General features: G+C 36.2%; 1 protein-coding gene across 1 annotated transcript; it reads right to left on the bottom strand.

The window, feature by feature from the left end:
* Positions 1–8,781: 8,781 nt before the first annotated feature.
* IBSP (integrin binding sialoprotein) lies at positions 8,782–22,918 on the bottom strand. The gene is made up of 7 exons (XM_080797127.1): positions 22,839–22,918; positions 20,315–20,382; positions 20,171–20,221; positions 19,996–20,073; positions 15,652–15,714; positions 10,660–10,824; positions 8,782–9,839 (listed from the first exon to the last, which is right to left on the bottom strand). The coding sequence occupies exons 2-7, from the start codon at positions 20,366–20,368 to the stop codon at positions 9,294–9,296; spliced, it is 957 nt and encodes a 318-aa protein (XP_080653253.1). The 5' UTR covers positions 20,369–20,382; positions 22,839–22,918; the 3' UTR covers positions 8,782–9,293.
* Positions 22,919–23,850: the final 932 nt, after the last annotated feature.

Raw genomic sequence — 23,850 nt, 5'->3', positions numbered from 1 at the left:
GAGGTATTTCTCCTTTATGTCACTGACGGGAAAATGTTTACTTCTATCTAGATGTATCGTGTTTAATAAGAAAATTCTTTGAATTTTAAGACAAAATATTGCTTAGCTACTAGTCCTAGCAAGGAGTAAACTGGCAGTAGCTAAATATATATGCTCCCAAAGTTAAAATGAATTCAGAGCTTCAGGGGAAAAAAAAAATCAACTTGGGCCTTAAATTTAGAACCTACAATTGACAACAGAAAAAAAAAAAAAAGAGCCTATTCTGGTTTTAAGGTTGCAGAGAAGAAACTGCAGCGGCGGGGCGGGGGGGGGGGGGACAACCTAGAGCGATCATTTGCTGAAGTTCTCTGAGGTGGAGTTGTTACTTCTACCCTCCTGACTTGCCCCGAGTTAAGCTTGAACTACAACACTTCAACGTAAGTTTTCTAAATGTTTTTGTGTCATAAACAGTTTTGCCATAACATTAGTTAGGAATAAATAACCAGAGATAAAGAACTGTGTTCTATTAAAAAAAATTATCCTCACACCATCCCTATTAAACTGGAAAACAAAACAAAATTAGGAAGCAATAGAGAAGGCAAGAAATGGACGCTTGGATTTTCTTCTGGTGTTTGGCTGACAGTTGAAGAACGGACACCTCCACAGATTACGTACCTAGCCTGGCTTTCCTGGGTCACACTGACCCAGAGTCGATCCTCAAAGAGATTTTAAGATGAAAGTAGCCCATGGAACATGTTGCATTTTGTGGTGGCTTTTTCATTTCTTACCCTTCACTTAAGTGAGTGCAATCATATAAAATGTTAGTTAACTAGGAACCTACACTATCAGTTCCAGCTATTGGACCCTCATCTGGGAGTAAGGTTTTAGTTGTTTTGTCTTGTGTTCCCATCTATTTCTGGAATGTTCCACCCATCTTCCCTGTACTTGTGCTCTAAGCCCAATTGCTTTGATAGATATTTTTAAAAAAATATTACAGGAAATGATTTTATCTTCTGGTATCTTGATCCCCAACTTATTTTTTTTTCCCCAGCTTATTTTTAACACTATTCTGCAACACATTTCTCTGTATCATCTTAGGCAATTAGAGGTAAACGTATTATTATACACAGAGGGAGAGGGAGAAATTATATATAGTATATAAATATATATATAGTAATTCTTTTTTTTCTGATTTACTTACACAGCACATGTACATTTCCTCTCCAGACTCAGTGAGGTATCAGTACAGTGTTGTGATTAGAAAATAGGGGCTGTGTTGAGTAATTTCCTTTTTACCTATAAAATGTCTATAAATAGACATTTTAAAGATTTGTCAAGGCTTTAGGCTTTTCATAGAAGTATTTATTCCCCCTTAATCTTGAGAATGGAGTCCAGAATGGGTGTGCTGGGAGTCTTATCCTGTGTTTAGAGAAGAAAAGGTTTTTGTTTTAAATATGTTTAATATTTATGTTTAAATATGTTTAAATATGTTTAATATTGTTTTAAATATGTTTAAATATGTTCATTCATCCTAAATTAAAGAAAAAAAGGTCACTTTTTCTAAAACATCACTTGCAACCAACTTTCTCATCTACCCTAAAATTATTTTTATTTTTAGTTTTTATTTTTTTTCAGTATTTGAGAATTTCAACAGAAGTACATAAAAATTTCAGCCAGATAGGGAAACATGGAGGGTCACAGAGCAGCATGAAGTTAGCTGTGTCCTTTTCTCTAGGCTATTTGTTTACTCATTCAGCTATTACTAGCAAAGAGAAGACATGCCAATATAATTTACTTTTATTTTTATATTAGAAAGATGTCTTATTACACCTTAAAATGTAACTCAGAGGATGTAGTTAAAATATAATTATAATGATACCAGTCTTTTCCTTCAGGACATGGTGACATTGCTGGAAGTGGCTGTAAAACTTTGTTGTTACCTCAAGGAGGGGAAATATCTTTCATTCTCAAAATAGTGTTTTTCAGAGGTTGCCGTTTTGTTTTTCAGGACTAAGAATCTTGTCCTTAGGAGACAGAATATGACAACATTTACCAGCTAGTTATTCATTGCATTGGGCACATACTAATATTTTCTTACCAAATTGGAGCATATGCCCTCTTCTCAGTTTTTAGTTTTCAGTGTTAGTATTTTATTTTAGCTCTTCTCTCATGACTTTCTTACTTCTCATGAACCCAGATTTTCTCTATGCTTGTCAACTCCTGTTCCAGTTATCTATTGGTCTTTAAAACACCAATATAGGGGTGTCTGTGTGGCTCAGTCAGGTTAGCAACTACCTTTGGCTCAGGTCATAATCCCAGAGTCCTGGGATTGAGCCCCATGTCGGGCTCTCTGCCCAGCAGGGAGCCTGCTTCTCCCTCTCTTTCTGTCTGCTGCTCTCCCGGCTTGTGCTCTCTCTCTCTCTGTCAAATAAACAAATAAAATCTTAAAAAAAAAAAACCAATATATTATTTTCTCTCAAGGTTCTGTAGTGTGATTTGGTTTAGCTATGAGATCCTCACTTGGGATCTTTCATTTGGAACATTCAGAGAGGAGAAAGTGCAAAGTCTTATCCAAAGATTGACTGAACTGTCCATCCAAGATGGTGCCTTGGTGCTTCTCCATATGACCTCTCTCTCTCTGGTAGAACAGACTGGACTTCTTACATGGTGGCTCAGTACTTTAAAATACTCAGTGGGCTAAAAGCTCATTAACTGGATTTGTTGGCTTAATAAAAATTCCCATGCAAATTACATTCTATCATATTCTGTTCTTTCTCAGGTGGGCTCCTCTGTCTTATATTTCATGAATTCCAGGTCTCAACAGAAGAAGTTGTTAAGCCGGTTTTGTGAATTAAGCCTGGAATTTTTATGGAGTCATTGTCATTATGTTGGTCAAAGCCATCAGATCCAGAGGACTGCAGAAGTAGTTTTTCCATGCCTTGATGTAGAGAAGTGACAGTGTCCCATTGCTGAAGAGCTTGTAGAATGGGGATATCATAGGAATCATTTTTGGAGACTATAGTGTGCCCAGGTCAATCTCTGATAACAGTGCAGGTATTGAGCTTTCAAAAGGCATTCAATTCAGAATGTTTGGTATATCTGTATTAGTGAGGGTTCCCCAGAGAAACAGGACCAGTAGGAGATATATATATATTCATATGTATGTGAGCCCATATATGTATGTATGTATGTGCATGTGTGCATGTGTGTTTGTTTGTTTGTTTATTTATTTCCATATAGGCTCACATGATTATGGAGGCTGAGAAGTCCCATAGTTTGCCATCTGCAACCTGGAAACCTAGGAAAGCCAGTGATATAAATCCAGTCTGAGTCAAGGGAACAGATGGCATAAAACCCACTCTAGGGGCAGGAGAAGACAGATTTCTTAGTTCAAGCAGCCAGGTAGGAACCAAAAGCTGCAAATTCCTCCTTTTACTTTTTGTTTTATTCTGGCCCTAAGTGGGTTGGATGATGCCTACCCATTGAGGGGGACAATATACTAAGTCCACATATTCAAGTGCTAATATTATTGAGTTTTACTTAGAGATAATATTTCATTTGGACACCTCTGTTGACTCAGAATTGCTGTATCAAACACCAGAAATTTTTCTGAATTTTAAAGTAGAGTTTGAAATAAAGGGCCAGACTTCAAGTTAAAAAAAAAGAAAAGATCATCAATTTACTAATAGTTTGTTTATATCCTAAGTGATAACAGCAGCTAAATTTTAAAATTAAACAGTTTTTTTTAAAAGATTTTATTTATTTATTTGACAGAGATCACAAGTAGGCAGAGAGGCAAGCAGAGAGAGAGGGGGAAGCAGGCTCCCCGCTGAGCGGAGAGCCCGATGCGGGGTTTGATCCCAGGACCCTGGGACCATGACCCAAGCCGAAGGCAGAGGCTTAACCTACTGAGCCACCCAGGCGCCCCAAAATTAAACAGTTTTTCATGGTTATGACTTTATATAATCATCTAAAATAGGAGTCAGCAACCTATGGGCTATGGACCAAATCTGTACCATCATCACAAAGTTTTATTGGAACACAGCCATATCTGTTTGTTCACATACATCTATGGCTGCTGTTGCTGCAATGACAGATTGGAGTAGTTGTGGCAGAATCCATATGAACTTAGCCCAAATGCTTACTAACCCAAATGCTTACTAACTGGTCCTTTAAAGAAAAGGTTTACTGACTCCTGCTTTACAGAAAAGTCTGGTGACCCCTGAGTCAAATAGTGAGGGTTAAATTTGTATTTTAAAAAGAGATGACAAGTTCTCACACTGATGCATGTCTTCTCTTTTATTTCTATTAACATATAATGTATTACTTGCCCCAGGGGTACAGGTCTGTAAATCATCAGGCTTACACATCTCACAGCACTCACCATAGCACCTACCCTCCCCAATGTCCATAACCCAGCCACCTTATCCCTCCCCCCACCACCCAGCAACCCTCAGTTTGTTTCGTGAGACTAAGAGTCTCTTATGCTTTATCTCGCTCCCAATCCCACCTTGTTTCATTTTTTTCCTCCCTAACCCCCACAACCCCCCACCCTATCTCTCAACTTCATATCAGAGAGATCATATGCTAATTATCTTTCTCTGACTGACTTATTTCGCTTAGCATAATACCCTCTAGTTGCAAATGGCGATTTCGGTTTTTTTGATGGCTGCATTTCATTGTGTGGAATGCACACACACGCTGCATCTTCTTTATCCATTCATCTGTTGATGGACATCTAGATTCTTTCCATAGGTTGGTTATTGTGGACATTGCTGTTATAAACATTGGGGTGCATGTGCCCCTTCGGATCACTACATTTGTATCTTTAGGGTTAATACCCAGTAGTGCAGTTGCTGGGTCATAGGGTAGCTCTATTTTCAACGTTTTGAGGAACCTCCATACTGTTTTTCCAGAGTGGCTGTACCAGCTTGCATTCCCACCAACAGTGTAGGAGGGTTCCCCTTTCTCTGCATCCTTGCCAACATCTGTCATTTGATACAGGTCTTATCTTTTTGGTACTCTAGGAGTCATAAAATTGAAGAGGGGAGGCCTGAGAAAGACCAGAGTAATTTGCATGGGAACTTTTACAATTAAACCAACAAGTCCAGTTAATGAGTTCTTAACCCACTGAATAGTTTAAACAAGGGCAGAAATGCTTACAAATATTTGCACTTGGATAAACAAAAGTCTGAGTGATTGCTTCATGGTTTCCCTTTAACTAGTATTGATTCTTTTTTTTAAAGTGAGACTCATATTTCCTGACATTAGATTATCCTTTCCAACAAAGTGTTTTTATATTTTTCTGCTTTTCTCCCACTTTCATTATTTCTTCTCTTGGTCATTCAGAGGGATTCACTTACCTAGAGATAGACTGGTTTTTTTGTTTGTTTAGTTTTTTTAATGAAAGGATTCCAAATGGAAAGTTAAAGTTTGGTTTTTCGGTTCAGAAGGGGTAATAGAAAATCAGCAGGGTTAGTCATGAAAGCAGCAGGGTGTAGAATATGTCACAATAGTAAATTGAAAAGCAGGGCAGGGTGAAATTTAGTGTTCCCCACTGATTAAATGTGGGTTACCTGACTGCCAGCCGGGGAGGATATTGATTGAGAGGCATCATGTTGAAGGAGGTAGGAGGGGCTTGAAATGAGGGGATGGGAACTAGAGCGACCACAGAGAGAGGGACAGAGTCCCTCTCTGTCCTGTGGCCACACTAATAACCACAGACCATGCACCCCCACAGTATGGCCTATGCTGAGAAGACTTTTAGTGTACCATTTCCTGGTGAGGGCCCGCATGTTTGCTGGGGCTCATCTTGTAGAAGTAATCCTCCTCATGTCCTAAGACCTATCTTAATTTACCCATACTCCCTTATGTGGCAGCCTTCTTTATGTGATCTAAGAAACTCATAAGCCTCCCAGACTTTGGGATCTAGAAGAGATGTGTAAGCGAAGAACTCTACCACCACTTCCTGAGAACCTGGCATGTCTCCATATGGACCACATGGGCAAAGGTTGACTACAGTCTGACCTGAGGCTTGGCCAAGTACCCTGTGATTCCTTCTGGAGCAAGGAGGGATAAGCAGCCTGGAGCAGAAATTCCAGAGATAGTAGCTCTCCCACCTCTCCATCTTCTGGAAGCAAAGCTATTTCTCATCCATCTCCCTGGTTTCAGTTGATCATAAGACTTTTAGCCTCTTCCCCTTTAAGGCTCTACTGCAGATTTCCTTGTAAGTCTCTCTACTTAGCCATATGTGAGAGCTGGCTCCTCCACAGCGGAATGACCTACTTCCCTGGGCTGTCTGTCATCTGGACCCTTTGGCTCAGTGATCATCCTCTAGGACCAGAGAGCTGACACCATGCTGATCCTGCTTTTGCTCTCTGTGAAAGTAATAAACTGTTTAACTTCATTTGAGCTTGGTGTCTCCCTGCTGGGTGAATCAGTGGTTATGACATGGAAACCTAGCAGCTACATCTGAGATCCTTATGGCCCTGTTACAAATCATACTGCCTTTTGGGCAGTGCTTGACAGTTTTGTCCTATTTTGACAAAGCATGAAGGGATATTTTCCTTGTTTACTCACAGTCTCTGTTCTCAAAAAGATCCTTTTTTGATCACCTGAGTATGACATGAAACCTGTAAAATTTTATCTTCTTATTAATACCAAAGTACAAAGAAGTAAAAACATAGATAGGGTTACTACATGCGCTCTTATCCAAAATTTCCTCTTTTGATTCCCAGTTAAGTTCACCTATTTTAAAAGGGTGACTTTTCTCTATAAAGAAAGAAACTGTGAGAGATATATGGGATGTGGACTTTGGAGCAGATTGCTTTCCTCCACTTCATAGCGGCATCATCTCAGGCAAGTTACTAAAGGTCCCTGTAACTCAGTTTGCTTACCTGTAAAATGTGGTAGACTTACAGTATTTGTTGAGAATGAGGTAATGTATGTAAAAATGAGGTAATATATGTAAAATGCTTAGAATAGAAGTGGCACACAGTAGGTGTATAATAAGCATTAGCTACTATGTCAATGAAAATCATGGTACTCAGACTTGAAGGTGCACAAGCATCACCTGTCCACTCCCAGTTTCTCATTGAGTAGGTCTTGGGTGGTGCTCCAGAATTTGCATTTCTAATGCTGCTGATCAGATGACTGTTCCCAAGGCCTCAATCTCATCAAAAGCTTCTGTTTACAAAGATGCATTAGGGCAAGAAAAAAATGTTTCTTGAGTTTCTGAAGGACCAGGTAATTATATAACAATTGGATGCATCCAAGTGTTAAGATGGAGAAAGGAAGGGGAGTGGAGAGGAGAGAGATGATGATCCTGAGCACTTCATTAACACCTTGGGCTCTGAACAGCAACTACTGAGTACATACCACATGTAAGAGATGAGGTGATGAGGACTAGAGGAGGATATTAATTTATTTTCAATAATACCATTACTCAAGCCCGTCTAACTTGAGAGTTCATGCACTTTGCACAATATGTAAAAACACATGCCAAAAAATGAGTTGACCCTTGCTCTGAAAATATTCTTTCGGGATGCCTGGGTGGCTCTTTCGGTTAAGCCACTGCCTTTGGCTCAGGTCATGATCCCAGGGTCCTGGGATCAAGTCCTGCATGGGGCTCCTTGCTTAGGGCGGAGCCTGCTTCTCTCTGCCTCTGCCTGCCACTCTGCTGGCTTGTGCGCGCGCGCTCTCTCTCTCTCTCTCTCTCTCTCTGACAAGTAAATAAATAAAATCTTTAAAAAAAAAAGAAAAGGAAAAGAAAATATTCTTTAGGGCTCAAGTCATTAAACCTGGCTAAGAAAATTGTGATATAGGACAAGCTTACTTTTCACCAGTGTTCTCATCATTAAAGATTTCCTGCTCACTTATGGCTTGACATCCATTACTGATAAATATACACTAACTAATAGAGTATAATGGTAAAGAGTGCAGATTCTAAAACCAGTCTGCCTTTGTTTTACCCTCAGCTTTGCCAGTTATGACCTTGTGCAAGCTGTATATCTCTTTGTGCCTGATTCAGTTCCTTCATCAATAGAATGGGGGATGACAAAAATACCTACCTGATAGAGTTCTGTGAGGATTGAATGAATTATTAGAATAATTGGAAAAATGTGAATATGATCCATATATTACAAAATACTATCATAGCAATGTTTAGTTTCTTTAGAATGAGAATGAGAACGGTATTGTAGCAATTTAGGAGAATTTCTTGTTTTTATACTAAATACTGAAGTATATAGGGGTGAAGCATTATGATGTCATGATGTTTGCAACCACTCTGTAATGGTGTGCGTGTGTGTGTGTGTGTGTGTGAGTTTTCTACTTCATCCTTCTCCCTACCCCACCTAAAACCAGATCAAATCAGAGTAGGGTTGCTAGATACAAAATAGGATGCTCCATTAAATTTGAATTTTATATAAATAATGAATGATTTATTTAGTATAAATATGTCCCAAATAATTCACAGAGGCCAAATAGTGCATGGAACATACTTAAACTAAGAAGTTTTTCATTGTTTATCTGAAATTTAAGTTTAACTAGGCATTCTATATTTTTGTTAAACCTGGCCACTCTAATAAGAGCCATTTATTCTCCTGATATATATGGTTGACCTTGCCCACAAGCATGCCAAAATCTTAGTTATATTGATTTATCCATGACAAAATACTTAGAGTTCTTCTGAGTTTTAAACCATACTGGAAATAAGCTTTTATCCTTTAGCTTAGTTGTCCCCCATTGGATTCATCGTTTTCAATTCTGAATCTCTCCCTCTCTTTTTTAAAATTATAATATACTTGAAAGGCTGCATTTTTATTTGTGATAGAACCCATGGATAGAATATACATGAAGATCACATAAAAATACATGAAGCTGATAATTAAACATAATATACAGTGTTGGGTAGGTAGGTGATTAAAGAACTACACATATTTTATATATACTGTCATTAATGTTAATTCATAGAAGCATGTCTTGCATAAAGAGTAGTTTTAGCAGATAATAATAGTACAAACATGTTAAAAATACTATTTATAGAACTACAACCTCAAAACATGTAATCGAACTCAATCTCATGGATTGGTTTAAATGGCCCTGATTTACAATAACCTTTCAATAATAAACCAGGGAAAAGCAATAAGAAGCCCATTACTTGCAGAAGCAATTACAGAAAATTACTTTGGAACAGTAGCACCATTCCACATTATAATATGCACATTTGTTATATTGCACCTTCCTGAGTTGAACTTTGAAAATGGTAGCCACATGAAATGCCAGAATGGAGGAATTCATCCCAGGCTGGGCCTTCACTGATGGCGGTAGTAATAATCTTGACCATCATAGCCATCGTAGCTACGCCCTTTATAGTAGCTGTATTCATCCTCATAGGCTCGGTAATTATCCCCTCGAGGTTCCCCATTTTCATTTTCATAGACTTCATATCCATTGTCATATTCATTAGTGCCTGTTTGTTCGTACTCTTCCTCATATCCGGTGGGGGTGGCTTCCCCAGATGGTCGGGTGGTAGTTCCGTAGAGCTCTGGTGGTGGAGTCGTAGGTTCAAACCCACCATCTGGAGAGGTTGTTGTCTTAGAGCCACCACTGTCCTGCTTTCCAGCCACCGTGGTTCCTTCTGCATGGGCTTCAGTGACACTTTCTTCTTCACCTTCTTCTCCATTATCTCCATCACTGCTGCCATTACCATTTTCTGCCTCTGTGCTGTTGCTGCTGGTGCCATTTATGCCTTGCCCATTTTCATCCACTTCTGCTTCATTTTCTTCATTTTCTTCATCTTCCTCTTCTTCTTCATCACTTTCCTCCTCTTCTGTAGCCTTGTGTCCTTTATCCCCAGCCTGTAAGGAAAAGTTTGAAAGAATCCAGATCTAGCTGTGAAAATGTAAAAACCTAAGACAGTTAACGTCATTCAATACAGGCTATACTAAGGCCTTGTTCTAGATGTATTTTTGAATTGAAGGTAGCTTAATTTACAAAAGAATTAGTGGGCGTTTTAAAAATTCAGAAACACCTTTGGTGGGTGTTTTAAGAATTCAGGATTAGTACCTTTGTCATTGGGTTTTGGTGGAGAAGAATGTACTTGATAAATAAGCCTTCTCTGTGTGAGATGCTTCTTATAGCTTTGCTGTTGACTTTGTCTTAGAGCCCTCTTCCCTGAAATACAGTGGCATCTTGCAGGACCTTTTATCCATTGCTAAGATGCTTGCTTGTCCTTAGTTTTCTGCTATAATGTAGGAAGTCAGTGTAATAACCTGGGATGAGAACTTGTGTGGGAAAAAAGCTTTCCTTCTTTATAAACAGGGATATTGAGTCTGCTCTTGCTTTTTCTTTTCTTTCTTTTTTTTTTTTTTCAGATTGTATTTATTTATTTGACAGAGATCACAAGTGGGCAGAGAGGCGGGCAGAGAGGCAGGCAGAGAGAGAGAGGGGGAAGCAGGCTCCCTGCTGAGCAGAAATGCAGGGCTCCATCCTAGGACCCTGAGATCATGACCTGAGCTGAAGGCAGAGGCTTCATCCACTGAGCCACCTAGGTGCCCCTGCTCTTGCTTTTTCAATGAATTAATGAAGGTAATATAAAACATCCTGTTTGGTGTCAAAATAACCTTAGATTTCAGTAAAGAAATGAAATCAGATTTAGCATTTTTGAGGAACGATTACCTTCTTGGGAAGTTGGATTGCAGCTAGACCTATATACCCTGTTCCAGGTGTGGTCTCTCCATAGCCAGGTGTGGTAGAAAGGGTGGTATTCTCAGCCTCATCTTCATCTTCGTTTTCATCAGAATTTGCATTCTCTTCATTGTTTTCTTCTTCATTTGAAGTCTCCTAGTGAAAATACCCAGAGCAAGATAAGTTATTTTAGCTGGAAGAGAACTCAAGATTTGTTGGTGTCATGAGCCACAGTTGAGAAAAACATTGTATTCCTCAGCCAGCTCATCACCTAATGCTAACAATTTCTTCCTCTTGTGCCATTTGCACTTCTCACCTCTTAGAACTCATCTCACAGTTATCTCTTTCTATTTAGCTCAACATAGTCTGTTTTAGACATTTCTGTATTCTATTTGATCAATAAGATATGCTTTTATAATAATTTCAGCATAACTAACTATATCCTCATATTATATCCTGGATGCCTTAGGCTTGTAAAGTCTTTTTTTTTTTTTTTTTTAAGATTTTGTATTTATTTATTTGACGGAGAGAGAGACACACACACACAGTGAGAGAGGGAATACAAGCAGGGGGAGTGGGAGAGGGAGAAGCAGGCTTCCCGCTGAATGGGGAGACAGATGTGAGGTTCCATCCCAGGACCAAGGGACCATGACCCGAGCTGAAGGCAGATGCTTAGTGACTGAACCACCCAGGCACCCCAAGGTTCTTAAGGTCTTATCAGTACTACTAAAATATGGTAGCAAACAGATTCTTACATTTGCTGACAAATCAGCTGAGAACTTAGACCTGTTTTTCAAGGTAGGATTATTATTCACTTAGAAAGGGAAGGTGAGCTCAGAAAAGCTAAATAACTTGCTTAAGGTCTTATGTGTGATGAAGCTGTATCTTTCTAATTTAAAAAGTTGAGCCCTTTGTAATGCACTGTGATGTTTTTGATGAGGAAGAGGATTTATATGAATGTTCACACTGCACCTAGGATATTTTTTCTGAAAGGAATTTTTATGGAAACGCCTCTCTTCAAACAAATTGATTGCATTGTCATATTTACTGGCAAAAAAGTGAGTATTTTTCATATGCTTTCAAGTGTATTTAGACAAAAAAAAATTTAATTCAGAAGTCATCTGCCAACATATAAGCTAGTTCTGTATTGTCTGCAATATTCAGAAAACTTTAGGCATTTGACAATCAATTTTACCATGCAATGAGGAAACTAAACACTCCAAGAAAATTTTAGTGGTATATAAAGTTATTGCAGGAAGATGTTTTAAAAAAATTAACACTCCTCAAATGAAAGCTTATTATAATCTTATAATATTACTATAATCTTATTTAACATTGTATTCTTGGCCTTTATGTTGTTAGGCAGTTGTTTGTTAATGGAGTTAGTCTGATGTGATTCATAGCTAATATTAAAAGTCAAGACTTTAAAACATGCATGGATGAAGAGGATGTGATACATGCACATATACATATACATGTACATATACATATACATACACATATACATAATGGATTATTATTCAGCCATGAATAAGAATGTAGTCTTGCCATTTGCAATGATGTGGATGGAGCTAGAGAGTATTATGCTAGTGAAATAAGTCAGAGAAAGACAATACCATATGATTTCACTCATATGTGCAATTTAAGAAATAAAACAAACAAGCAAAGGGAAAAAAAGAGAGAGGGGCAAACCAAGAGACAAACTCTTAACTACAGAGAACAAACTGATGGTTACCAGAGGGGAGGTAGGTGGGAGAATGGGCTATATAGGCAATGGAGATTAAGGCGGGCACTTGTGATGAACGCTTTTCACTGGAAGAGTTGAATCACTGTATTGTATACCTGAAGCTCATATTACCTTGTATGTTAACTAATTGGAATTTAAATAAAAACTTAAGATAATCCAGAGATTCCAAAACAAAATACTAGAAGAAGAAAATAAGTTTATATAAAGAATAAAAATTAAAAAAAAACACAACCCAGATTTATGCTGCCTTATTACTAAAACAGAGTGACTAAAGAAGAATATGTTTATTTCATCAAATTTGTAAATTCCACTGTTCCAATAAACTTTTGGGACTGCTAGAATCCACCCCAAAACAGTCTCTAAGCTAATTGTGTCAAATAACCCACAAACACCATGCTGTTTATTTTTTCTCATTTATGCTTTATTCCAACAGACTAAACCTTTCAGGGGAGAAAGAGGAAAGATTATTAGACTAGAACATACAATTAGGGTTCTGTACTGTCGTATTACACATGAAAAACCCGTCAAATAGATGGTAGTTCATGGTGAGGTCATGATTAAAGATCCAAACTCTCAACTCATGAACTTACGTATTTTCTCCTACAAAGCCCTTTCTTTATTAGATACTTTATTTAAGGATATCCTGTTGCAGTGAATTAAAAAGGAAAACAGGTCAGTCTATTGATGGGCATTAAGCATCAAATGTCTTTTTGAATAGAAAAATTGGCAATAATTTTTTTAAAAAGTATTATTAACCTATTAGAATGGCTAAAATGACTGAAAGAAACAAGTGTTGGTGAGAATGTGAAACAACTGATAAACCGATAGAGGGAGATCACAGTATACCTGCTTTGGTTGCCTCTACTCAGATTGAACATAAGCATACTTTTTGACTTAGAAGTTTAACCTCTAAGTAAAATGGCCTCCAGAAATAAATGCATATGTTCACCAGAAGGAGTACTAGAATGTTTGCAATAGCCCAAACTTGGAAACTACCCAAATGCCCATCAACAGGAGAGTAATACATTTTGGTACATTCACATCATGAGATACTGACAGTGAGAATGAATGATATACAGTCATAGAACGATTCAGATCAGCCTTTGAAGTTGAGAGTGGAAGAGACAACACACAGAATAATGTACAATGTGTGATTCCATTTACATAATACACAAAAATAAGCAAAGCCAGTATCTGTTAGGACTTAAAATAGCAGTTACTCTTGGCGGTTTTGGTTAATGAATGAAATGAAGCACAGTGTATGTGCTGCTTTTTTATATGGGTTACACTTGTGTGTTCAGTTTCTGAAATTTCAGTGACCTCTATATACATGATAATTGTGTATATTATATTTAAATAAAAGTTTTTTTAAAGTGAGGCTGAAGGGTTTAGGAGTGGAAAAAAATGTTTGATCACCAAATAGAAAACATTCCCTAGCACCCTCTCATATGAATAATTCCTGGGGATTCTATGTATTTAACCTGAATTGCCAATGAAATTTTAGGGAGGAAATGGGGAAAAAGGAAGTTCTAGAATCTCTTCAGGATAGAAGCCTCCAGGCTTATTTAACCACTTTCCTATAGTCACTTTCAATGAATGATGTTTGGAGTATTTATTCTCTGAAGTTTTCAAAACCAAACTCCCAGATATTTTTGGATACCATATATTGTATAAGAAACTGTGCTAGGTAGTGTGAGGAGGTATAAGGAGAATACAACACTGCTTCTCCCCAAACCAGAGATGAAACATATGGTCTCTAGTCCTCTGGGTCATGAGAAGTTTCAGATAAGTTTTGGAAAGATGATAAATGTTCAGAGATTGTTGGCAACATTCTGAGTGTGCATGATTTCATCACAGTTTTAAAGGAGTCCTAATCTTCCTCCATTCCCAATCACTTCATAACAAATGAAGAACCTTTGCCAAAAGGTATGCAATCTAATTGGGAAATCTAGTTGGCAAGGCAATTTTGTGATCACTGTACAGCAAACAGTTGTAGTTAAATGGATTACCTCAGCTTAGTTGTTGTGTAAGATTACTAAATGGAACTCTGGGTAAAATTCTGTAGGGTTTAGTAGGTGGCATTTTTCCTGGTACTGGCTTGATATTCTTGTAAGGTCTTCCTTAAGCTATTAGGGTAAATTATAGTACTGGAGATGATACTTTTTAAAACTATCATATCAAATCATATAAAAATGATTTTTATGATTAAAAAATAAAACTAATTATTTGTCACATTTAAAGTTCCCATACCATTTTATTTTCAAGATAACAGATGTTTATACATGATCCATTTTTGACTGTCACTGCCCATTCATAAGCAGCACTTAAGAATACCTGAATTTAGAAGGTCCCCAAAGAAGTGGTTAGCTATAATTTACTCTCCAGGAAAATGTACCTAATTAGTATATTGAGCAAGTGTGTCAGTTATAAACATGTTAGCACAATTTCCGAGATATACAGATGAATTTTAACTGTGAACTCGGCTAATTTGTAGTATGTAGAGAACTATGCAGTACTATGTGTAGAATCTGTAGTACTATAAAATGCTATATATATTTATATATCTTGAGTATTCATATTTCTATAAGAACATAAATTTTATTATTAGACAAAAAGACATATGAAATTCCCATATAATTCCCACATAAGAACATTCCCACGTAAGAAATTCCCATATAATTCCCACATAAGAACAACCCTACTTTGTGGGTCAAGAAAGACCAATGAATTGCAATATCATTGTAGAAGATATAGATTAGCTTTTCATATACTACCCACTTAGTAAATTGAGTTTAAATTTAATCCTTAATACAAGTATTGCACTGAGTTTAGGTACTTATCTTTTACCATCATGTTCTGCCACCTAAGTATAAATAATACTTTCTTTTCTTTTTAACAGAATTTATAAAGTATAATTATAATTTATTATAAGTTAACTATAAATACATTATAACGGAGACATTATAATGTAATTATAATTACACTTAAAATGGAGACATTTTTGGTTTTGTATACCGCTTACAGGTTACTTTAATGTCAAATTGCAGTAGTATTTTAAACAAGTCATTTTAGTTGATTCTAATTTCAATAACATTCCCCCTGTCCAAAATAGAAGACTGTGGGTAGCTGGTAAACTGGCAACAGCTGTTTGCTGAGTCCAGGTTACAGTAGACCAGTTTCCTATTTGTTTTTATGGTGCCTGGTTTGTTATGAAAAATCGTGCAGAAATTCCTTACCTCTTCTTCCTCCTCTTCTGAGCTGTCACCATTTCCGTCTTCTTCAGATGAGTCACTACTGCTCTAAAAAAAAAAAAAAAGTGTTTATATATGTGAATTCATACATATATGGATATCTATGTACATATTTTTATACACATACTTTCAACACCAAAGAAAATTTCCTGCTGATTGAATTAAGATAAAATACGTACAAATATTTACCCTAATGAGAATTACCATCTTGATTGATTTGTTAGAACAGTTCTCATATGAACCTGAGAGATATAAGGAGATTGGGTATATATAAAATAAGGTTAGAAAAAGGCATCTTTAGTGACCAAGATATGAAATGAGATACACAGGAAATATGTTGAAACATTTTGTAGAGCAATGAATCACAGAATTGTCTAACTCTGTAACAACAAGAGGATTATCTGGTTCAATTTATTTTACAGAGAAGGAATTAAGCCCAGAGCAGTTGTGACTTCTCCAGCCAGTTCAAAGCAAATGAACTAGCACATAGATCATGTTATTTTATTTTCTTTATAAAATATAAAGGAAATGATGATTAGTCTTATTGTAAAATAAAAGTTGTTGAATGATTCTTTTAAATAATGAGCTCCTGATGAATTTAAATTAAAATTTGACTTGAAATTAGATTTACACATAATTTTTAGTATCTTTCAGTCTAATTAAAGCTGCTTCATAAAATAAGCCTCTCTCTATTTATAAATGAGATTATATATATATGAGGTAAAAATGATATAAAAACAAAATTAATTCACTTACTCATTTAGGAGAGTTATAGAGTACCATCCCTCTAAAGAGATCAATATTGAATGAGAATATATTAAACCAAGGAGTCTGCATATAAGAATATAAGTTAACAAGCTTCGCTACTTTTTAAAAGGAAATATAAGTCTAAACACCTGTTATCATAAACTTTAAGACAGTAGAGGAGATTTTTTCATCTTGATAAATTAAATTTTCTTTCTCTTTCTGCAACCACTCCTAATGGTACCAGGTAGATAAATGGATACCCAACTTAAGATGCTGTTTTCTGGGATGCCTGGGTGGCTCAGTGGGTTAAGCCGCTGCCTTCGGCTCGGGTCATGATCCCAGGGTCCTGGGATCGAGTCCCACATCAGGCTCCTTGCTCAGCAGGGAGCCTGCTTCTCTTTCCGTCTCTGCCTGCTTGTGTGCTCTCTCTCTCTCTCTCTCTCTCTTTCTCTCTGACAAATAAATAAATAAATAAATCTTAAAAAAAAAAAAAGATGCTGTTTTCTGCACTACAAATCTTGGCTTTGATTCTGATGACCTAGTTAAGTTCTGTGAGTCTTAGAAAATACAGCTGCAAAAGAACCTCATGGTTAGAGATCAGATATGAGGAAATACTCATGTTCTAGTCCTGTCCAGGGCTGTTCTGTAGGGCTCATTATTCAGTGGCCATGCCATCCACCCAAGAAAAGGGAATGCTTGTCCCCTTGAGCCAAGAATAACCTTGGGTGGAAAAGAGAATAATTAGACCTGCTCTTCCACTTCCATGACCTTAATTGTTGTGCTTTCCCAGCCTAGAGGGTAAATAAAGCATGGTATTACAGTAAACTATTTCTATTTGTTAGTTAATAGAGAGGACAGCATATTTTTGCAACGTATTTTGTCTCAGTGGGAGTGTTTGACTCTTTTTACAAGCTTCCTGACCCCTAGCCTTCTTGCTGTTCCAACCACATGACTCTTCAGTTAGTGTCTGCAGTGAGAACAATTTTAAAGCTTCATGAAATGCCCCGGAGCCTTAACATTTTCTTTTTTCCTTTCTTTCATTTATGCCAATTTGTAACTAAGACATATTATTCTTCCAGAAGTCAAATACACACACACACACACACCACACATACACACACATATATGTATGTATATGTATTTTACCATTACTCCTTTCAACTTCTGTCATTCCCATTTATTCAATCCCAAAAGATCTATTTCAGGCATTATTTTGAGAATGAGGATGGTAGCAAGGGAGAAAGTTGGAAACATGGACAGTTTCCCTATGTCAGACACTGTGATAGCTGAGATCAGTACCATGAAAGAAATATAAAGTTTCTGCCCTCAAAGAATTCACATACAATTCAAATAACATATGATTCCTGAAAGAAGGCATTTCCTTAATTAAAAATGCTTAGGTTGTTAAGCTTATTTATGCTTCCATTTCTATAGCCAAGCAGATAGATAAGCTATAGGTAGACTGTTTATAGCTTTATAATTGATATGACATATTTCATGGAAGTTGGTATTTTAGAAATGATTATAGGTAGGGGTGCCTGGGTGACTCTATCTGTTAAGTGGCCAATTCTTGATTTCCTCTTGGGTCATGATCTCAGGGTCATGGAATTGAGTCCCATGTTGGGCTCCATGTTCAGCAGGAATCAGCTTGAGGATTCTCTTTCTCCCTCTCCCTCTGCCCCTTTCCTTACTTGTGCACATTCTCTCTAAAATAAATAAATAAACCTTAAAAAAAAATAAAAGAAAAAAAGAAATGATCATATGTAAACACAGATTTATTTGAATAAAACAAAAATTTCAAAGCCAATACAGCTTAATGCATTTTGGGGTGACAATCTGAGCACCAAATACTTGATAGATTTAGCAGAATAAATAATACAGAGCTATGGGAGATATATAAGTAGACATGTAGGGGAAAAAAATTCTGGAAATCAAGCTTTGTAAAGTAGGAGAATAAATCATCAATACTAGGTCAGATCAGACTGTTGGATTGGGGCATATATTTTATTGAGTATTTTAATTTATTTATTTGACAGAGAGCAGGAGAGCACAAGCAGGGGGAGAGGGAAAATCAGGCTCCCTGCTGAGTAGGGAGCCCGATTGTGGGGGGGCCTCAATCCCAGGACCCTGGGATCATGACCTCAGCCGAAGGTAGATGCTTAATGACTGAGCCACCCAGGCATCCTGCTACCAGATATTTTTAAAATACAACTGTCTTACTAACAAATTCTACATTAGTTGAAATGAGTTTGTCTGCATATAATTTCTCTAAATATTGTATATTAAAAATCTACTTAGAGATTTTTGAACTTCGAATTTATCAGTAATGAAAAATATAACCTCTCCTAATATCTTTTCACTATGGCTGTTTTAACTGGATCACATTTATATATCTATAAAAATTTACAGATGGGAATATCTCTATGTGATATTTTAGAAAAATTGTGGAGCTAGCCAGAAATTTAAATTTTTATCATTTCCATTTAGTTTAAGAAAGAGAATGAGGCAAACATTCAAATGAGCACTGTTTATTTGTGGGTCTGAAGTATACCAAAGAATGGAAGACAATTCTGAAAACCCACAACTCTTGTATCATCTGTGTTCATATTTCTGTGGCCACACACATTCCCCATAATTATTATGGTGCTATAAATACTTTAAGATTATCATTTCCTATCATTGTATGATAGGAACATGGGTTAGCCCAACATATGGTAGGATGCTCTGCCAAGCCACTGTGCTGAGGCATCGTTTTCAGCATCTTGACTGCTTTTAGCATCTCAGGAGTCCCGGGTCAAATGGTGCATAATTGGTGCCCTGAACCCAAACTGTATAGTAGTAAAAATAGCACAGTTCTGGTTTGTTGAGTATTTTAAATCAACACCACACCCTCAAGTTTTCAAAGGCTTTCTTCACCAGTAACCTAGTAAAAACACAAATTCTTATTTTTAGTGTTTGTTATTTTCTTTTTTGTTTACAAATTTTAAGGATGTTTTGTTTTTCTCACAGACATTCTCATAATTCACTTCATGAATTTCTCTCTCTCCTCTACAGTTCTTGAGCCACACTTCTGTTATTGTGACCAACACAGGTCAGAGGTTCAGAAAATCTTCAGCAATCACCACTGATTATCAGCAATGTTTTTAAAAATGGTCTCTGCTATTTATGAAGTTAGTCTTTAACTTACCAGGTAAAGGGCTCTAAATTATCAGATGTTAACAGCTGTATGGCAGTATTGTCTCAACTATAACATGACAGTTAGTGACTTCATCACTGACTTAATTGTCAACAATAGATAAAGTGTTCATTTCATCAATGTGTTAACCAGAATACCTGAACTCTGTACTAAGGTGTTTGCTTTTATTATATAATTCTAGACTGGGCCCAAATGATATGTATATCTCTGTTTTAAAAGAGAACTTAGGAATAAATTTTATTGTATTGTATTAAAAACAAACTTTTTATAATAATTAAATCTTTCTGGCTGGCTTTCAGTGAGAATTGAATTTAGTTGTTTTAGAGTTAAATTTGATCCCCTTTAAATTATAATGGGTGGGAAAGAAAATTATTTTTTATGCTTACCTGAGCTGGAAATCGTTTTAGAGGAGGATAAAAGTAGGCATGCTTGTAAAGAGAATATCGTGGCCGGTACTTAAAGACCTGCGTAACCAAAATAAACGATATATTCATGTTTAATGTACAATAAATCTAGAGGAAGTATATAGTCAGACCAAGAATGTATGCTAAACATAATTACCCCATTTTCTTCAGAATCCTGTAATTTGGCTCTTCGATGCAAATTTTTCATCTGTTTGAAAGAACATTTAATTATTACATACTCTATCTTTTACATAAAAAGGCAAAAAAGGAAATAACTATAGGTTTTTAATATAGAACTTACTGAGAAAGCACAGGCCATTCCCAAAATGCTGAGCAAAATTAAAGCAGTCTTCATTTTGGTGATTGCTTCTGGAATTAATGAAGTGGTAAAGTTAATAAATATTAAAACTAAGAGTGTAACTTTTTTACTCATACTAGAAGATGAAATATTTGTTTTCATTTCTGTCCAGTTATAGTTTTGACTAAGACCAATTTTCTGACTTTTATTTTAAAATTATTCCTTTTTTAAGTGGTAGAAAACTAACTTTACCTGTCTGTTTAAGTAACCTTTAGTTGCATACTTGTTTTACCCTATCAGCTGTGATTTGTCAGTGGCAGACCATTTCATTACTATAAGGGGCTTTAATGCTTGGTGTACTTCACATTGGGGCAAAGAGTCTTCTTAATATCATTGATATAGGAATATCAGCTAAGGAATTGAATCGTTAGTATAGTTATGTGACCGGGTTTTTTTTTTTAAATAATTGAAAACTAAGCAAAAATTGAAAACATTTAAATGATTGCTTTTACACCAGTGATTATATATATATTCTATATATTGGTTCTATATGGGTTTTGAACCAAAGTTTTATTTGTAAGATGGAAAATAGGAGCCATTTTCCTATGAATACCTTAGAATACTTTGTATTTTTTTTCTGTGTATGAAATGATCCTTAATATGTGAAATTCTATTCTCATAGCACATAGCACCAGACAGCCATGTCGAAGGATAACTCTATGAGAAGAGTTCATCAGAGTTTCACCTTGGGATATCAGGGGCAGATTTCCTCAAATCATGTTATTCTTCAGTTCCATTTAAGCTTTCTATCACTAGTCAGGAGACTGTCACAGGGTGGATCAAGGGCTTTTCAGGGTCAGAGCAGTAGTCATCATGGAGACTATGGAATTCTATGGAAGAATTCAATTCTATGGAAGAATTCTATAGAATTCAATTCTGTAGAAGAATTGAAGATGGACTCTCAGAATGGGAATAGTTCTCAAACAGTCCTTGGTTTTGCGGCCATGCAAAGATCTCACTTCCACATAGATTCCTCATAAATAAAAAGAGAGAGATAGTAAAATCCTATCCTACTTTAATTTCATTCTATTTGATAAAATCCTATTTTAATAGAGGTTGAATAAACTTAGCTAAAAGCCTGCTAATACCCACCCATTTGCACTGACATATGTTTAACTGAGTGTTTAACTGAGAGTGACAGCTCTGGCAACATTTTAGAAGCAATATGTAACAATGATGGCAATTTCCCCATAAACACACTTGGAAAAGTAATACTTAAAATGTATGTATGAAAGCCATGTCATATACTGTATTCTGCAGTTTGATTTTGCATTTTGTCATTAGCCACGTTTATTGCTTCCTTATTGAATATCTAACACTAAAACATTACACAGAGTAAAATTTAAGGCCTGGGAGACAGTGTGTTGGGTCCCAAGTCACATTCTATTTGTGGCAGACTGGGTTTTTTGATTTTGATGTCTACAGACTTCCTCACAGTTATGTCTACTTTAGTAAAAGTTCTTAATGGCCACACAACGATAAAAGAGGCTTTGCCCCTGAAGTGGGCCCATTTGTCTAAGAAGTTTTTACTGCTATTGGGGTGCTTAAAGTAATACTTTGAACTTTGTTACCCATGATCAGGCTTGCTAGCAAGCAGGGAGATTATTGCCTTGCAACTTTATTAAAAGAGTCGGAATGTTTATGATGTCTTAAAGAGCTAAAAACTTAAATACAGGGAACTATAGAAAGGATTTTGATTACATAAATTTCTCATAGCAAACCATAAAAACAACTAGGTGAAAACATAGCAGGAATAATATAAAAAGAACCAAGTGATTCATGTAGGCAGCAACTGGCTGCCTCCATAAATCTTATTTTATTTACTTTGTGATTCATAAAAAACAAAGACGTCTATATTGACTACTACTAACCCAGACAACAATTAAAACATTCTTAAAGGATAGTTTTAAAAGTCTAATTACAAGTTTTCATTGGGAAATGAACTACCATTATTTATTTCTTTAGTACTATGTATTTTTCTATATTGATTTTAGAGATATTTAGGGATATTTAGGGATATTTACACTTTGAAACTGAATGTATTGAAAAGACATTGTATATAACTGAAGTCTAGATTAGGCATAATTTATGGTGAAATATGCATTCATTACAGCAGAGTTACAAGTGAAAAATAGTATTTCAGTCAGGTTATCTTGAATACATCACAAGGAGAAAACAAATAGTTATTTGTGAGGTGGAGACATAGAAAGTAGGCCACAAGATTTTCTAGTTTATGTGCACAATATTAAGGACTTACTTACATGCGTAGGTTAATAAGCTTAACCTTTTGGAAAAAATCTAAACTCTGAGGTACTAGTTTAATGATAAACAAGTGTTAAATTACATAGCCATTCTATACAATTCAGTAACATCAACATTAAAATAAAAAAATTAAAAGCCAGATCTAGAGGTGTAAATTGTGGAGTGTTCAATTTTAAGAAAATGAAGCCATCATAGTAAATCTTACCCTTTTGGAGTTCTGGAGTGAGGAGACAGTCTCACAGGAGTGAGTGACACAGATTGAATATTTCCTCTGCTGTCTCACTCACTCATTTGCTTGCTGTGACTGGCTATAAACTCTTCTTTGCCTTCCAGCAGCCAATCGCTGTCATGGGCAAGGTGATGTCAGAATGTGGATTCTCACCAGAAAACCCCCAAACTTCAACACTTTTTCAAGACACAGTCTCAGTTGAATAAACATGAAATGTGGTTCTAGTGCCAAGAGGTTTGAATTGTGGAATTTAATTGAAGGTTCAGATGAAGATGAATAGTTTGAGTTCTGAATATATATAATAATATACTGGATTTGAATTAAAATAAGTAGCAAAAGATTTAACCATTTAAAAATTTTATAATTATACAAACTTTTCACTGTTGAAAGGAAACTTACTGTCATCAGATACAATCCTACATTATTAATTTAGTAAAAAAAAGAAATAATAGGGTGCCTTGGTGGCTCAGTTGGTTAACAACTACCTTCGGCTGAGGTCATGATCCCAGGGTCCTGGGATCGAGCCCCGAATCAGGCTGCCTGCTCAGCACTGAGCCTGCTTCTCCCTTTCCCTTTGCCACCTCTCCTGCTTGTGTTCCCTGCTCTCTCTCTGTCAAATAAACAAATAAAATCTTTAAAAAAGGAAATGACAAAGGAAAGGAGTTGATGAGCAATTAATATTTTAATATCAACTATTTTATATTTTTCCTAAAATATGCTTCAGTGACTCAGAAATTTAAATTGATATAATTGAAGTCAACACCATCAATTTTGTTCAGTTTACTACACTTGAATTATTGAGCTTTCCATTGAACCAGGACAGTGGAGAGCCTGTGTCCTAGGACATGAAGAACCAGATGTAAGAAGGATCTTGTCCCTGTCTAAAATTTTCAGTTGTGTAGACAGACAGACTTATAGCCATAGGGCAAGAAATGCAGATATCTACAAGGTTTAGAAATCAGAATTAGAATTTTATAGATTATTAATA

This window comes from Martes martes (genome assembly GCF_963455335.1).
Source record: "Martes martes genome assembly, chromosome: 2".
Classification (NCBI taxonomy): Eukaryota; Metazoa; Chordata; class Mammalia; order Carnivora; family Mustelidae; genus Martes; species Martes martes.
The sequence above is the reverse complement of the archived record's forward strand: the minus strand, read 5'-3'. Positions and strand labels throughout refer to the sequence as shown.

What these genes read in the sequence shown, in the direction of transcription:
- IBSP (XM_080797127.1), bottom strand. Translation starts at nt 20,368, where the DNA reads ATGAAGACTGCTTTAATTTTGCTCAGCATTTTGGGAATGGCCTGTGCT. An exon ending in AGGATTCTGAAGAAAATGGG is followed by an intron (nt 20,074 to 20,170) that starts GTAATTATGTTT and finishes TTGGTTACGCAG; the next exon opens with GTCTTTAAGTACCGGCCACG. An exon ending in TAAAACGATTTCCAGCTCAG is followed by an intron (nt 15,715 to 19,995) that starts GTAAGCATAAAA and finishes TTTTTTTTTTAG; the next exon opens with AGCAGTAGTGACTCATCTGA.